The 18,086-nt window shown below is 42.1% G+C and overlaps 2 protein-coding genes across 2 annotated transcripts in view; both read left to right on the top strand.

The window, feature by feature from the left end:
* Positions 1 to 1,341: 1,341 nt before the first annotated feature.
* sall4 (spalt-like transcription factor 4) lies at positions 1,342 to 8,922 on the top strand. Its single transcript, XM_068733843.1, has 4 exons — positions 1,342 to 1,408; positions 3,952 to 6,414; positions 6,502 to 6,806; positions 6,904 to 8,922. Exons 1-4 carry the CDS (start codon positions 1,342 to 1,344, stop codon positions 7,336 to 7,338), a joined length of 3,270 nt encoding a protein of 1,089 aa, XP_068589944.1. The 3' UTR covers positions 7,339 to 8,922.
* A 2,310-nt stretch (positions 8,923 to 11,232) lies between these two features.
* The window catches only part of LOC137889161 (probable phospholipid-transporting ATPase IIA), a 28,903-nt gene continuing 22,049 nt past the window's right edge, over positions 11,233 to 18,086 (top strand). The window contains exons 1-5 of the mRNA XM_068732842.1: positions 11,233 to 11,343; positions 13,665 to 13,809; positions 15,230 to 15,343; positions 15,564 to 15,672; positions 17,426 to 17,484. Coding sequence (XP_068588943.1) covers positions 11,276 to 11,343; positions 13,665 to 13,809; positions 15,230 to 15,343; positions 15,564 to 15,672; positions 17,426 to 17,484 — 495 coding nt within the window. The 5' untranslated portion in view covers positions 11,233 to 11,275. The remainder of the gene's footprint in view (positions 11,344 to 13,664; positions 13,810 to 15,229; positions 15,344 to 15,563; positions 15,673 to 17,425; positions 17,485 to 18,086) is intronic.

The following is an 18,086-nucleotide window of genomic DNA, read 5'->3' as shown; positions in this document are numbered from 1 at the left end:
CACTGTTGTATATTTCAAAGTGGGGAAACAAGAGCTTCCATTCCCAATAACAAACACCATAAACCAAAAAAAGGATGTTTGTACTGTATTTCTGTCTTGTTTGGTTCTGTATTTAAACATATACCATAAATACTTCTGTATACAGCCTTAAAGAAGTGGTGCAAACAGAGTGGATGTGTGTGTGTGTGTGTGTGTGTGTGTGTGTGTGTGTGTGTGTGTGTGTGTGTGTGTGTAATCCTCCATTACTGTATATTCCTGAGATAAAACTGCTCTAACTTTTTTTACTGTATTTGGAAGAGTTTAGATGAACATGTATACCTTTTCTACTAATAAACAGCAATCCCATGATATGTGTTGGAAGAATATCCCAAAAAATGTATAAATGCCCCTATATATATATATATATATATATATATATATATATATATATATATATATATATATATATATATATATAACTGACCACATATGTCTACAGGAACATCATAAATACATAGTTTACTTCCACTTTAAAAGCACATATATTTTTACGAAACCTATTTCTTATATTATTTCATATTTTCTATTCAATTCAATTCAATTCAATTTCATATCATGTCTCTTGAGTTTGGCACTATGATTATTGTTGTTCATTGCACCAATCACCAAGACAAATCCCTTATATGAGCAAACTAACTTGACAATAAAACTGTTTCTGACTCTTTATGATCGCAGTGAACCTGTAGGAGAATACAGATATGCAATATGATGTATAATGTAAGTGTTGGGCATGATTCACCGCAACAACGAAAAAAACTATATACATACAAGATTAAAGAAATGTATGTATGAAAAAACTCATAGAGGATCTACCGGTTAATTACATAAACACAACAAAGTACGTGAGGCGTTTAATGTTTGTTTTTTAATGTTTCCGGTTAAAAGTGCCACAGATTATTAACAGACGACCAGTTTAAGGTGATGTTGTTTGGCTGCTCGTTCGGTCGCTTGTTGTGTATCCGTGACACACATTTCTCAGGAACAAGGGAAAGAGCGATGAGTTGGGTGTTATTAACCCTGCCTCCATCCTGCCGTCCGTCCACTAGCAGGGCTCCTCCCGCCCCCTCCCGGCACTCCGCTCCGCTCGTCGCTGGGGAGCGCATTTGAATAATGTGTGAGCACTTGGACTGGAGCCAATCAGCTGTCAGAGGACCGTGATAAATCGCAATGCATTATTGATAATAATAATTACGGGTGACATGCGCATTTCTACTTGAGGGGGTTAATTTTCCCGAGCCGAAGAATTTGTTGGAGAAGGAGCGGAATATTGTTGGCAACTCTTTTGCTCCGGATGGTTGCACCATGTCGAGGCGCAAGCAAGCCAAACCGCAGCACATCAACTCCGACGAGCCCGGTTCGTCCGTAAATGGTAAGTTTACACTAGATGTGAGAGAGTCGGCTACCTCAAAAAAAAAAAATGTGTCGAGTGGCTCCGCCATGCCATAATGCAAACTATCGACATTTTATCTCAAAGTTGGGGGGTTGGGTGGGGAAGGGGGGGGGGGGGCAGCAGCCTTTTACACTTTGACCTGTTGCTGTCCGTTTGAATTGACCAGGAGTAAAACTTAACCCAGTCATGGCAGGCGACACATTTAGAAATATATATGTGTATATATATATATATATATATATATATATATATATATATATATATGTATATACATTTTAAACAAAATACAGGTGTTACATACGGAGGGGTTTGAAGAATGAAGACACTGTAACGTTCAGCTTTGACTTGGCTCACATGAAGTTATCATTTGGTTTAGCTGTGTGTAACGTACGTGGTATTTAACTAATGCATCAATTTCATCCTAAATCGATCACTTGTCGAGTAGCTTTTTTTAGTTTTTCCTTTTTTTTTTAGTGGGCTAAAATTGAAGTCGGCGAATCCGTTTGAACTTTTTTTTTTTTTTTTTTTTTTGCTTCATTGAAGCATATGTTGCTACCTGTTGATTTTTAGGAGACTTTGTAGGAAGTCGTGTAGCAAAGAATGACCCTGTGCTGGTCAGTATGTCCGTTATGTGCCATTTTTTATTTTTTTTAATATATCATTCTGATATCACTCCTTTTTAATCACGTAACAGCACTTTTAATCGGAGCACATTAATACGTTTAAAGTCTCTTTTAAAGGGTTGGCCTGTTGCTACCGTTGCCATTGTTTGAGCTCTAGATTTAATGATTAACCTCTTTTAATTTGTCTGTAATGTAACTACTTACATATTTGGTAATTTCCTTACTATTATGGTAAACATGTGTTTATAGGTGTGCGCCTATATTGAGGTTTTAAACAAAGGTATATACAAAAAAAACAAACAACCCGAATGAATGAAATGTGACTCTGGAGTAAGCTGAGCTAAAGGCAATAAATCCCCCAGTTTAATGCATGACTGTTTCCTTTCGTACATATGTGGAGAAGTGGGGGATGGAGCAGTTGCCTTTTTGTGTGTGTGTGTGTGTGTGTGTGTGTGTGTGTGTGTGTGTGTGTGTGTGTGTGTGTGTGTGTGTGTGTGTGTGTGTGGAGACTGGGTGGGGGTGCGTTTTGGTGTTGCCATATGCAAACTCCCGAAACTGCTGGCGCAGACCTCACCTTGTAATTAGGAAACCTTGTTAACACTGTGTTAGGAGAGCCGCGGCGCATTCATTCATGTATTCATTCTTTTACATCGACGCCGTTGTTCGATGGACTATTACACATTTCGTGAATTGCGCAGGATCACGTATCTGACCTCGTGTCATGTATCCCACCAAAGGTGATCTGTACAGGTCATGCGCCGTCAAGTGGTAAACTACAACGTTGCCTTTATTATTATTTAACTTGTATCATGGTCAGCTTGTGATTTCCATTGGAAGGAGTATAGCAGCTTAAATATTCCTCAGTTCCACCTTGTGTGTGTGTGTGTGTGTTGTTCCTATCGAAGTTAATTATGTTATAAGTGACTGTACTCTAGAGAGCAAATGAGCCCTGCCTACTGTTTTACTCACAAATCAGAGTGTAATGCAGTTAAACAGCTTTTTTTCTTTTTTCTTCTTCTTTTTTTGTGACTCCGGCTTCAATACCTCCTGGTGAGCAATTAACAAGTCCAACAGTTTCCTTGGGCAAATGCAAACAGGTGGTCTACCCCCTTTTCTCAGGGGCATTAGCATTTAACAATACACCCAGTTGTGAAATGGCCTCTTGGTTAGCAGACACATTAAAAAAAGCTCACTTGGAGCACTTATCAGGCTTTCACAGGCTGTGAAAAATGCTTGAAGGTAATAAACATTAGATTGCCCCATTCATATTTATTTCTTTTTTTTTCATCCCATGTTTGCATAGTAAACTTAATCTTGTCTATTGTTAACAACTGGGACGTCAAATTCAGTTTATAGAAGTTGATGCTCATCATAAATTAACATTTTAGTTTGATACCGGTCACATGTTTTGTCTCCATATGTAGCGCTGGAAACAGATTAGATTTTTTTAAATTATTTTTTTTAGTAAGTATTTGGTGGAGTGTTTCAGAAACAGTAATTTAATGCCCATGGGTCTTTTGTCTTTCTGGACATTGTTCTGGGTAATGTCAAAGGGAGATGATTGCCCTCTGCTGGCCCTGGAGGCACATTCAAAGTCCCTCACAGAGCAGTGACCCGCAGGGAGTCGACAAAAGAAGAGGAGCGTTTTACGAGATAATCCACTGAATACAACACTAAAGCTTAAAAATCAACTCTTTGTCACAATGGCAACAAAAATGAAAACAAATTTCAATACCATCATTTTACTAATCTCCACAGATTACCAATACTGTTTTCTAAACTTGTCTTTTTATTATTACGCAAGTTTTATTTATGGATTGGTGAGATGTTGTCATAACTATATGACGTGCGTTAATCAAAATCCTGTGTTCTCTCTCTCTCTTTTTTCTTTCTTTTTAGGGATTTCTCCCGACGATGGGAAGGAAACTGCAAATGAAGCGAAGCGATTCCGAGTGGACGAGACCAGGGTCTGCAACAAGTGTTGTGCCGAGTTCTTTGACGAAGCAGAATTTCTTGAACACGAGAAGAAATGCACTAAAAGTCAGCAGGTGGTCATCATGAAAGACGGAGATGGCAATGAAGTGCCTGAGGAGTATTCTCAGGGCTCTCCCGAAGGCCTTACCAGTGACCACGACGACAGCCGCTCCAGCAGCCATTCCCCGTCGAACGCCAACGCGGACCACCTGGAGAGAGCGGAGGACGACTCGAGCATGAACGCAGAGGACTCGGGACGGCAGGATCAGCCGGAAATGCCTCTTAGCCCCGAGATGACTTTCCGCCCCCCGCTGAAAATGCAAAACTCAAATGTCACTCTTGAAACCATGGCAGACACCAAAGTGGCGGTCTCCCAACACTACTCAAACATTACGTCACTGACCTCATCGCAAGAGGTCCTGCAGTCCATCCCCATCATCTTGGAGCAGTTGGTGTTCCTCCAGCAACAGCAGCTACAGCAAATCCAGCTCACGGAACAGATCCGAATCCAAGTCGCCACGATGACTCCGCCGGGTCTCCAGGCTTCGGTCGTGGCGGCGATGGACCCTTTGAAAGCCCTCGGTGCGCATCTCTCCCAACAGCTGTCCGCTGCAGCGGCTCTGATAGGAAAAAGGACCGGCAGTCAGAGCCTTTCTATGGAGACCATGAAGCAAGGCAAACGACCGCTGACCGCTGGCATCCCTGCCCCTCTACCCGGAGGACTGGAATCTATGACTCCTAAAACAGACATTTTGAAGGGCCTTCCAGATCCGGCTAGCCGCTTACCAGCACAACTGCCACAGTCGCCAGGTGTCATGGGTTTCACCAGCGCCTTCAATAGTACCCAGTCGGGGATGGAGTCCTCCAAAAAAGCGAAGCCAAAGATGCTGAGCCCCCCGCCGGAATTAAAGAACGGCGACTCGTTATACAAGCACAAGTGCAAGTACTGCGGCAAGAGCTTCGGCAACGACAGCGCTCTCCAGATTCACTTGCGCTCTCACACCGGCGAGAGGCCCTTCAAGTGTAACATTTGCGGAAACCGCTTCACAACCAAAGGAAACCTCAAAGTGCATTTCCAGAGGCACAGGGACAAGTATCCTAACATTGGCATGAACCCACATCCTGTGCCAGAGCATCTTGACAACATCCCCACCAGCAGCGGCATTCCCTTCGGCATGTCTATGCCCATAGACGAGTCCAATATGACCGACGTTAAGCCCACGCTGAGTCATCCTGCTGCCGGCTTCCACCCGTCGCCCGCACCAGGGTTCAAGACGACGTTCGACAGCTTCGCAGGGGACCCGTTTTCTCAGAGACCCTCGCCATCAACAAGTAATGGCTCCCATTCCGTTTCCTCGAATATGTTTGCCCAAGAGAGGGGAGTGGAACCCATTCCGAGGGATTCGAAAGAACTGCTTGGAGCGCTGCATCATATCAACGGCAATGCCCTCATGGGAGAACACAGCTCTGGAACCGCAAAGCTTCAGCAGATGGTGGACGGCCTGGACAAGAGGACCAGGGACCCCAACGAGTGTGTGATCTGCCACCGAGTGCTCAGCTGCCAGAGCTCGCTCAAAATGCATTACCGCACGCACACCGGCGAGAGGCCCTACAAGTGCAAAATCTGTGGCCGCGCGTTCTCCACCAAAGGGAACCTCAAGGCCCATTACGGGGTGCACCGGGCCAACACTCCGCTCAAAATGCAGCACTCGTGTCCCATCTGTCAGAAGAAGTTCACCAACGCCGTGGTTCTGCAGCAGCACATTCGCATGCACATGGGCGGGCAGATCCCCAACACCCCGATGCCGGAAACCCAGTTTGAAGGAGAGGAAGCGATGGAGTCCTCTCTGTCGGAGGAGCAGTCTATGGATATCAATGCTTTTGAAGCGAGCTTGGAGGATCACGAGCCGGAGCTGAACTCCCAGAAGCCGATCGACGCCTCGGATTCCCTCCCGCCCGCCTCCGAGGAACCACCGGCGAGGCACGCCGCGCCCGTCATTTTTTCCAGCCTCGACGTTTTGAAGAATCTCACCTCCGCTCTCGCACTGACGCGACAGAGTAGCACTGCTTCGGAAAGCGAGGGAACATCCAAAGAGTCTTCGTCGGCTCCCAGAGAGCAGGAATATCAGAACGGCCGCAGTCCTGCCATTTCTGACTCGGCCATGTCGTTTCACTCCTCTTCCCCGCTGAACGGCAACATGAGCCTCGGCAAGTCTCCCGAGTCTGCCGTTGATGAATTTGCCCACGGCGTGACTAAACTAGAGTTCGATGCTGGCGCTCAAGGTGGCACCGAGTCCAGCGGGGCCCTCGACCTCACGGCTTCCAGCAGCTTCACCCCCAAAGCGATCAAAGAAGAGCCCGGCATGCCGTTCACAAATGGAGATTATGGTGAGTTTATTGGGACGAAGTATATGCCGCTGTCATGTTGGATGCGTTGATCTAATTTTCCACCTCTCCCTTTTTTATTCGAAACAGTTCCCGGCAACATGACCTTCATGAGGATGCCGTCGAGTCTGGCCAGCCTGGAGATGAAGCTTCCTCCCGAGAATCCCATGGGCCCTCACGGTTTGTTCAGCTCCCACATGCCTCAGGGAACCGCCATGCCCTCCTCCATCTCCAGCGCCCCGCGACGATCGTCCAAGCAGCACATGTGTCACGCCTGCGGCAAGAACTTCTCATCCGCCAGCGCCTTGCAGATCCACGAGCGCACTCATACAGGGGAGAAGCCTTTTGCCTGCAACATCTGTGGCAGGGCTTTCACCACCAAGGGAAATCTGAAGGTCCGTCATCGTTGTGCTGAATTGGCCATTTTTAAAGCATGTTTTTGTTCAAGTGTTGTGGTGGGACGGTAACTAACCGTGTCTTGTCTTTTTCTAGGTGCACATTGGCACTCACATGTGGAACAACACGTCGCGGCGTGGCCAGCGCCTGTCCCTGGATAACCCCATGGCGCTGATGGCGATGAGCTCCGAGGCTAAGCTGTTGCCAGAGATCCTGCACGCCCCCAAAGAACTGGGGGTTCCACCAATGAACTTTGACCAGTCTCTGTGGAACCAGTACGCTTCCGCCTTTAGCGGGGGCCTCACCATGAAGAACAATGAAATTTCTGTCATCCAGGGCGGTGGCATCCCGCTCTCCGGGAGTCCTGCCGGCGGGCCTCTGATTGGATCCACCGGAGGCCTCGTGAAGATGGATGGGTCCCACTCCGGCTTGCCCGCCGCCATGGCAGAAATTGAGAAGGCCAGTTCCGACAGCGCGCCAAAATCTCAGTTCCCACATTTCATGGAGGAGGGTAAAATTGCAGTTAACTAGGTTTTTTTGTTTTTGTTTTTTAGCCTTCTGTCAATTTACCACCTGAACTCAGTTTTTGAATGTCTCGTTTTGAATGAGGTACAATCAATATTCACAGAGAACCTTGTAGAATGTGCTTAGATTGTTTGAATTTTTTTTCCAGTAACTTCATCGCAGCTCTCTCTTCATTCTAAGTGTTATTTTTAGTTGAAATTGATATAACTGCTGTAGTTGTATTGTGTTTTATTTTATATAAATATATATGCGGGTATTTCTTTCTTTTTACTTTTTTTTTTGTTCTGTTTTGCTGTCTATCCAGAAGTTTGAATGTCTAACTTACTTGAAACTGCTTTAATTCAGACTGTCTCATCGATACGTTTTTTTTTTTTTTTTCTTTTTCTTTTTTGAAGGATTGTGACTTTAATAGGACGTTTCAGGGCATGGCTTTTTTAAGGGACACCCTGTCTCAGTGTTCAGAAATAATGGTGTAGTTAACGTGTGTCTCTAAAATGACTACTTTCCCTCCTATTGTGTGCCATAGGTTTTATGTAGTGGCGAATGTCATATGTCTCATTTCTGAAGGGGGTTTTGATTATTCCAGTGTCTTGTCCATTAAATCGAGGCGCAACAGTTCACTCCTCTGTTTTTCGGATAATGTAAGTTACAAAATAGTCCTTCATCATCGTTGCATCGGTGCTCAGATGCAGTAGGTAATGACTCCCGACCCTTTGCCAAGTGCCTAAATTGAATTGTACAATGTTGCTGTTGTCTTTCACTGCACCGTAGGTTTGTTATGAAGGCTCTGTTAGACTGATGGATTAGTGTGTTGAACCGTTTAACATTGTTGCATTGAATTTCATAGATCAGTTTAAACAAATCAATTTCCCCCACAAACATATTCCACTTGTAAATCTGCAGATTCAAACTTAGTTGGCTGAGAGCTGAAGGCTGTTGTATGCTTAATGATCTCATGCCTGCACTTTATTTCAGGTTTGAGGACGTTTACATAGTTACATGTCACTGCTTTTTATTGTGACGGCTGAACGGGGGAAACCGGGCAAATCAACTATTTTTGTGAACTTTCCCTTCCCGTCAGATTTTGTGTGAAGCAACCAATCGTCAGATCTTTTCTTTCTAGGTTATCGTATCGACTGTAGCGTCATTCATTTTATTTATAATTCACAAAAAAAAACAAAAAAAACCCTGCTTGAGTTAAGGGGGGCGCATTCTACCTCGTTTAGATTTTAGTTGTCCTCCTCGCCCCCTACGCTCAACGCAATGCTCTGTACATTTTCCGATACATTCTTGAGTATGCGATAAGATTTTCATTCTCAACCTGCTGAGTTGAACAGTCATGAATGTATCACTGGACACTTTACACAACTCAGAATGGTCAGAGTACTTTGTAGGGCCCCTGCTGTACATTCCTTTATCGATACGCATTTGCCAAGTTGTGCCTTTCTTTAGCAAACCATGTCAAAACTGCTTTAAAGTTGGTCTCTGCAATTCAAGTGATGTTGAGCCAATTTGGCCTGTTTACAATGTAAATGTTTTGGGTTTTGTTTTTTTTTGTTCTTCAAATGTTTCCTACACCTAAATATTTTCTGATTTTTGAAAAATAAAATCAGGGTGACTTTTTCAATATTTTCCCTGTCATTACTTTCGCCGCTGACGTTACTGTTGCCAAACCGATTTGAGCTGAGAACAAAGGATGAACACAGTGTAACACTAGCCCTCCGAAATGTAGCCTAGCCCCGCGCTAACTTCTACGCCAGCACAGGCAGGTTTTCATGTATGTCCTTTTTAACCCTAATTTACATAAATTCACCTTCAGATGACTCTTAAGTATTATTTGCTATTCTCGCGACCGACCAGTAGCCATTAATCCCTTCCGTTTTGCATCCTCCATGAACGACGATTTGCATCCACAACTGACACATGCTTTCCAATCCTGTCCACATTCCGTTTTCGGTCAACTATACAGTGATCTTTTACAATTTTTGACATGATACAATACTATTTACATGTCATTGCGGTGCATTAAATGAATAGGTGTACAGTGAGTAATCAAACCCCTGAACTACAATATGTCTGCTCGACTATAAATACAACCATAGTCATAATGTTCACTTTTTGTTGTTTATCAGACTTGGATTTGTTTCTGTCTTGGACAACACAACATAAAAAGACCTGGACACACAAAGACTAAAATGAATTAAACTACAAGGTTTTATATATAAAATTGATGCGTGGCTCAGGATAGAAACACTAACATGTTATATGCAACCGTTTTCATTGTGGTGGCAACAAAGACTGTCCCTCTACATTACACACTGAAGACAAACTTGTGCCATGTATTATACAAATACTACATTTTTGCTACAATAGCATACACTCATCTCTCCTCTTTCCATTTCCTTTAATACGTTTTTACATCTGTTTTAGAAGCTTGTGTTAAATTGTTCTTTTGACCCCGACGATGATTTAGATCGAGTCATATCTGTGCATTCTGATTAAATTCCTGGCTATGCCTTGTAATAACGCTCAAATACATAACCATCGCCTGGTGCCTGCACCTTTGGACTGCAATACATTTCAATATTTTGTCTACCTCATTTAACACATAAAAAGAACAAAAGCTTACAATATAATGCATTCCAACACAACATCATAAACTACAACCTAACTCAAATCACAACTGCATGTATCGGATTGCGATCCACATGTCTCTGTTTTTCTGCCAGTGATTGAAAAAGTACCCAGACCCTTGACTTGCATGGACGTAGAAATAAGTTACCATAATGTCTAAATACTCTGCTACAAATAAAAATGATTCCTTAGAACTTACTAGTGTAAAAGTACCCAAGTATTACCAAAAAAATGTACTTACACTATCAGAGATACAGAGATTGTTACATTTTATAAGTGGATTATCAATATTGATGTGTTCAAATTACATTTATGAATTAAAATGATCATAGTATGTATATATTAATGTGAAGACTGTTTTTGCCGCTCTTATTTTACATATTTTATTTACTTATATGTGTGTGTGTGTGTGTGTGTGTGTGTGTGTGTGTGTGTGTGTGTGTGTGTGTTTAAGAGCTGCATTGAGGCAAATTCCTAACAAATGTGTTGACTTGGCAATAAAGTATTGAATTTAAAATATAAGCTACATTTTAATGTCACTGGTTGAAGTGCAGCCATATGAATAAATGCATAAATACATTGCCTACTGCCGAGTATAAGATCCCCCTCAGGCATTCTGACTAATTTACCTTTTTTTCCCTCAGGATTGCATCAACATGCACAGATTTGCTTTCAATGACATCATCTCTCATTTACCCGTTTAATTCCGTTGTGGAACAAGTTGTACGTATGTGTCATGTTTATGAGTACATATCTTAGTACAACCTGAGCAGATCTAATCAGCCACAAAAGACACCATGTGTTTAATTTAAACAAATGCTTCATATTCCATGATATGCTGTTGATTATACATCTTTGTAATGTGGAATCAAAGTGACTGTAGTTAAATAAATGTAGTGGAATATACACATGTAGTGGTGTAGAAGTATAAAGTGGAAGAAAAAGTTGATTAAATGTAATGCAAATACTCAATTACCTAAAAACTGTAGTACTTTTAGCCTATACTTAGTTGCTTACCACTGCTACAAAGCAGCAATACAGGCATGTTGATCGGTATTTCAGATGGTAGAGAATAATGTGAGGAAAGCTATACTATAATTTGATTGTATCCTAATTCTATGAATAAACGTAGGCTTCAAAATACCAAAATATGACATTATCAAACGGGCCACGCTGAGGTAAGTGTGCGTGCGCCCAGCCGCCAGCTGAACCGTCCTGCGTGAGTGACAGCTGGGAAGCCTCCGCCCAGAACAGCGACAGCACAGGCGTGCTTGCCCACAGCCTCCACCCGCTACCAGGAGCTGCAGGAATGACCGACAATATCCCCCTACAGCCCGTGAGGCGGCCGAAAAGGCAAGACAGTAAACACAGAAATGGGTAAGGGCGTTAAACGGCACCGAGAACCGTAAGAAGAAACCGTTTGGTTGACGCGTTTTGTTCCGTCAGAGTTGCCGTTAAATTGTTTACAAGAGCGCGTCGACATTGTCTCTATAACTAGCTTAGCGGTGGCGGTGGGGGAGCAACAATAAACAGCGGCTAACAGACGAATACACGTTACTTTAAAACAAAAAAAAATGATTTGGCAATTCACAGTAGCGTTATAGCAGCTAGCGTTAGCAATAGCGTCCAGGAGACATCCTTGTTCCGGGGTGCAGTCAGAGCAAGTGCATTTTTTTGACGCCCATGTCAATATTGGCTCGGCAGACTGGTGCTCGTCTGTCAAAGAGCAGGAGAAGCACGCGGGACATGTAGGCCGTGCCATGAAGATAGAATGCGCACGCTACAATTTACCAAATTATGCTTCTTTTTTTGTTGTTGTAGGTGTTCATTTTTCGACCAGCACATAAAAGGGTCAGGCCTCATAAATGATGGAGAGAGAGAGAGAGAGAGAAGACGTACAGGGCAGAGGGCTGATGGTGAAACGCAGCCAATAGACTGGTCAGGCTGGCGTGATGACGTCACCTCCTGTGATCATCTCAGAATTTAAAGACAAAAGATTTAAAAGTGCTGTCATAATGCAGGAACTGCTATGTAGCTAGCAGCTCTGTGTACATTATTTTTCTGTGGTTTGCAGGTTTGCATGGTGATACCCAAAATAATGCTGTCTAATAGAATAAATCCTACCCTCAGGAAGGTTATTTACACCAATGAGGGTATCATACACTAAATATGAAGCAGCGTATGCTAAATATAAGGAACGCATCTCTTTGTAACGCCACAAAAAGTGCATCCTTAAAATTTAACCTAAAACACCTTTTTTTTCTTAAAGTTTCAACAGAAACAACATTATAACCTTCATGGAGGTATGGGTTTATTGCAGGATTGTTGTATTGAATGCATTAGTTTTAGCCTCATCTAGGTGTGCCTAATAAACTGGCATCTGAGTGAACCGCAAAACCAACTCAATATATCAATAGATGAACATACACTGGTCTCTTTCAGCGGAAAAGCATCGAGATCTGCAGCTAAGCAGAATACGTTGATAATCCATGAAGTTGGTTGACAGAAAATTAATTGACGAGTCATTTTTCCGGCAAAAACGGTTTCTCAAATTTGACGATTTGCAAATTTTTGGCTGGTATTTTAGAATATTCAATATTTTTTTTGCAGCAGCAGACGTTTTGACTCGTCGTAGTAGGAAAAGCACAGGTGTTACTAATTAAGCTCACGATGTTCCATTCTGTTGAACCGTCACAATGAGTCAGCAGGCACAGCCCTGAAACTGAAGCCGCTAAATGCAATTCAGCCGTCATCAATCTTATTATTTACACCTGTGTCTATTCCTGCTGCGGCACGTCCAAAGTGGACTCTAGTTGCCATTGCATTGACTGACCTATGCAATTGAATATGATTCGCGATATTAGAGAGAAGGGTCATTTTTACATCATATAAAAATATATATATATAGTATGATTTTTATGGCAATGCTTTTCTTAAGTCTGCAGAATGTAATATGAACTCCAGGACAACTCTGCACCACAACCACATTTCATTAAAATGGTATTTTCACTCACATTTCCTTAAACAAATGTTGTGCATCCTGCTGTTTGAAAATTGCAGTCGGCCATATTGTGCTTAGCTGCATCTTTGATAATTGTGCCGCCCTGTGTAGGATGCACTCTAGCTTCCGAGGTCCAAACAGAGCGGCGTGATTATTTCACTGGATTACTTTACAATGGCAGAGCCCATTCCTGTCGGTGTTACTCTCCAACATACACAAGAAATGATCTTTAAACACACAGCAACGAGAACATCTCTTCATATTTTAACTGCAGTGGAAAAAGTTGTCAGGCCTTTTTTTTTTTAAAAATGAGTCATTTGTCATAAAACTGTTACGGAGTTTATTTACTTGGAAAGTAGTTCAGATATTAATCACGAGGTCACTGGGCTCCTGGTTTATTGATATGGACTGCTTTGTTTGAGTAGAGCGATGGGAGTGGCCTCCCTATTCCAAATGTTAATATTTATCTTTGAAAGCATAATCCCTCTAGACTCTATGATCATGGACCTGAAGCAACACATTAACGAAGAGCTGTGGCAGGAAATCTGTAAAATAAAATACAACATTCTGTCGTCATACTACAGAATCTGGATGAGTTATTTTAGTTCCCTTTCTGTTTCTCAGCGTGTCTGCCGTTGAACCAAATAATGAGATGGAATGTGCGATATCTTAACCCTTCGCCGCCTCTTCCTCTCAGGTGCTGCCCGTGGTCGAGGTGCTGCGGCATGGGCGACTTCCGTCCCCGCACCGTGTGGCTCGGCCACCCAGAAAAGAGGGAGCAGAGGTACCCGAGGAACGTCATCAACAACCAGAAGTACAACTTCTTCACCTTCCTGCCTGCGGTTAGTGTCAGTCAAAGGTCCCCTGTTTGACTCTTTTTTTTTTTTTTTTTTAAACGGCCGTGGATCAGAGGATCACCATAGGGCTGATCTGACGGTTATTTTCCAGGTCGTTTAATTACTAATGTAGTCTTTAAAATGCCCAGTGGAACCTCTCGGAGCCCACGGTGGTGTCTATAAATCACTTGTGTTGTCCGACCAACAGTTTAAAAACCCAAAGATATTCACTTTGACAGAGAAAAAAGAGGAAATTCTCACATTTAAGCGGCTGCTACCAGCAGATGTTTGTCATGTTGGCTTGAAAAGCGACTTAAAAAAAAATGAATCAATTATCAAAATCCAGATCGACTCCATCTATGACTATGTGACTTATGCCAGAGGGAATAGTTTGTCATAGGAATGCACCAGCCTGATATGTTGGTGAGGCTTGGCTTCACATGCCGACAGTAGAACGAGGTCATCAGTAATTCATAAATGGTGGAATGTCTCGTGTTGAAATGAAGATTCTTTTAATGACGACAAGAGAAGCGTGACTCGTCTTATTTTGAGTAACAGTCAGCATCATGCCCTAGAAGAATATGGACGGGACAGATGTGACCCTGGCAGCAGTTACTGAGCCCCGAGCCTGATTTACATGTGCATTTGTTTTTCAGAGATTAGTTGTCTTAAGATCTTATGACTTTTTTGTTTTTTTTATGTATGAAGTCAGACATTGAAAGTAGCTCAAATTTGTTTGGAGAGCCAAAGACAAGAGCAGAGGCTCTTTGCATTGCAAATTGTGATGCTTTTTATTTACTTTGCTTCATGTCAAGAAGTTCTTCTCATTAGAACATGCTGCGGTCCCTCATGTTTCTGTTCGTACATGGATTCATGGTTCTCTGCTTGTTCCACTCGGCAACAGATGAAGTGCAGTACAGCAAGACGCACGTTCTCCCCTGCTAGTAATCTTGCACACTGGTGGTAATGAAATAGGGCAAAGTTGATGCGTGAGTGTTTATTGTAAGAATGACCAGCGGAGGAAAGCTACTGAACGTGTTTGGATATTGTTTCATATCTTTTAGGTTGTTTATGAGGCCAATATTGGAATGTTAGATTCTTGTTCTGTCAACAGAATTAGAATCCCTAAGAGGGCAGTTTTAATTAAAGGAAACTGTTAAAATCTTCCCTCAAAACAAGAGTGAAACTTTGTTGAATTTTAGTTTCATGTATTTCCTGAAGTCATTTTTCTTTTTGAATCATTTCCTGTTTATATATGTTGAGATGACTTTTCTTCTTCAGGCCACTAAACATTCCTATAATAAGTTTAAAGGAGAGCAGTGGTGCCCAATACAGTTTCATGGCCTCTACAGTACATGTCAGATACAATTATAAGCACAACAATAATAATATTTCACTCTGTGCTCTTTTGTTTTTATGTTCACAGGTGCTCTTCAATCAGTTCAAGTACTTCTTCAACTTGTACTTTCTGCTGTTGGCCTGCTCTCAGTTCATCAAGGAGCTCCGGTTAGGAGCGCTCTACACCTACTGGGTCCCTCTGGTACGTAGCGTTCCACCGACTGCTCATCATTTTTTTTTTTGGTCAACCGTCTTCATTTTCCAGACTTCGTTAGCGCTCAGTGATGTCTTGATGGAAATCTTCTGGTATTTCCCACAAACACAGTTGCCGCAGCACTCGCTTATATAACGTTGGTTTGTTGTTCTCTACTTTTAAAGAAATAACTTCTTCTTTTTTAAAACGTTGACCTTTCACTCTCCAGGGTCTCGTTTTGGCCATTACCATCATGAGGGAGGCAGTCGAAGAAATAAGATGCTACGTTCGAGACAAAGAGATGAACTCTCAGATTTACAGCAAGCTTTCAACAAGAGGTGAGGATCGGAGGGCTTTGAGAAACTGCTTATGTTTTGGTTGTGTGGATTCTCAGCATCAGCGTCTATTAACTGTAGGAGGTTGGTGCTATTAAAACTTATTGGGGCTAGGGGAAATAGTGGGTAATTCAAAGCAGAGATGTAAAAGTGTACATAAGAGGCCGTGGTATAAAGTGCTACCAGCAATAAAAAGCAGGAGACCTCTTGTGGTTTCCATCACGTTTCCCCTTTGATGTGGCAGCTTGTTTCACCCATAAACACAATGACTGGTTGCCTCCATGATAGCGGCCCCCGTGCATATCGTGTGGTTTATAGAAACGTGACGGTGTCGCAACTTAATGTGTTGTTTTCTAACAAAGAAAGAAATTGATTGGAGTAATTTTGTTTAATAATCTATTAATCATTTTGTCCATTAATTGTCCACAACTTTCCTACTGCTCAAGGAGATTTAATCACTTTTATTACTCGACCAACCGCCCCAAAAGGGAAAGATATTCAGTTTACTGTCATTTTTTTCAAATTATTAATTTTAGGGATAAAATATGTTTATTGTAGATTCACATGTAAATAAACGGAGTACTGCTTTTACTTCCATGTTGTGCAAATGTGCAAAATCTTTGCACCAAAATTAGACTGCTCCTTATTCACAGTGCATCTCCGAGAAGCAGGATAGAAACTGTGCCAAAACTTTTTGGCACAAAACAGAGCATTGCTTTCATTTTTGTTTTTCATGTTATGTTACATTCCTGCTAATTAACAAATAGTCAAAATAAGACTTAAAATAAGACTTTTACTTTTTAAAAGATACAGATATGCAGCTGAGTTTTTTTTTATTAGCAGAGCATTTCAAAAGGCCAGTGTCTCAGTCAATCATGTTAATTTAATCGTAGGAAACCCAAATCGTGATTGCGATACATATTTGATTAATTGTTCAGCCCTGACATAGAAAAGCACCAAAATCTTCATGTTTAAGAAGCTGGAACAAATGAATGTTTGGCATTTTTTCCTTAAAAATGAAAAGTGATGAATCGATAATTAAAATAGTTGCAGGCTGGTCTCCTATTAATCGACTAATCAGTTAAACAAATGAATTGTTGGAGCTCTGATCACATGCGACAAACGTACACGAGCTCGTCGTATAAAACCACTTTCTTATGCTCATGAAAGCTTCATCTTTTATTTTACATAAACTACGTGTTGCCACATCTCGTTTCTTAATGGTGCTACATGCTGCTGTGTAAGAGCACTAACGTGGAGTCCCTTGAAGCCGACCGAGAGCAATATTAATGTGCTTTAATGTCTTGCATATGCAAAGCCCAGAGGTCAGGACACGGGTCAAGGGTCAGCGATCTCTTCCAAACTATTTTGTCCCGTTCGTTCCAAACGGAATGAGAGAAAAGGCTCAACTCCCCCAGCATTCTTTCAAAATCTGCAAGGAAAATTACTTTCACCGAGGTGACTGGTGAGGCATGCAGAGCAGCAGTTCATTCAAAGAAGACTTCAATGTGTGTGTTTAGGTCACATTTCATTAAAAAGAACACGGGAGAACTGTGTGTGTGTGTGTGTGTGTGTGTGTGTGTGTGTGTGTGTGTGTGTGTGTGTGTGTGTGTGTGTGTGTGTGTGTGTGCGTGCTTTTAGATCTAGATGGTATTAGAATGGTCCGATTTTATGGCATAATATGGAATCCATGAAACAATACACAAAGTTACTTGAACTCTTAATTAGCTTCCGACTTTGGTTCTGTGTGTTTCAGGCACAGTGAAGGTGAAAAGCAGCGGCATTCAAGTTGGAGATCTTATAATCGTGGAAAAGGTTTGTTAAAGATTGTTTCATCCACATCTGTGCGTGGTTTTCAGGACTGTCGAGATACCGTTTATATGACAGAGAATAATGAGGGGGGCTGTTAATCTTCTCCGCTCCGCTGGTGACTGAGGTGAAAGGAGTTAGTAAAGATTTTATAATCTTGTGATCAATGCTGAGCCTCAGCCTGTCAAACTCAATGCATGCACACAAGCACACGTGGCCCTAATATGCCTTTTAATTAGAGCTCACGCACAAATTCAATTAACTACTATTTATTGATAAAAAAAATTTGTTTTTTCGTCTTGAAATCCCAATGATGGTCTTTAGTCGTTTAAGATATTTTAAGTTAGTTTTTTGAGTTTTCAGGCGTGGACACAGTGGATCCTCTGAGGTCTTCGTACATGAAACGTGAGAAGCGGCTCCTGTCTTCAGTTTCCAACTAAGGGCTTCCTTCTGAATCACTCATTTCAAAGCAGCTGAAGGAAAGGTCACACATGTTGTCCTACTAGTTTCACTAATATGACTGAGTGATTCACAGCTATGTGATTTGCAATGGAGAAACTCCTCGGCAGTGGTGAAACCAGTAGCTGACAAAAACATAGCTTTAGAGT

Source organism: Cebidichthys violaceus, unplaced genomic scaffold (assembly GCF_023349555.1).
Source record: "Cebidichthys violaceus isolate CVI_PGR_0920_01 unplaced genomic scaffold, fCebVio1.0.p SCAF_6, whole genome shotgun sequence".
Classification (NCBI taxonomy): Eukaryota; Metazoa; Chordata; class Actinopteri; order Perciformes; family Stichaeidae; genus Cebidichthys; species Cebidichthys violaceus.
Note: the sequence above shows the minus strand (reverse complement) of the source record. Positions and strands in the feature narration are given on the sequence as shown.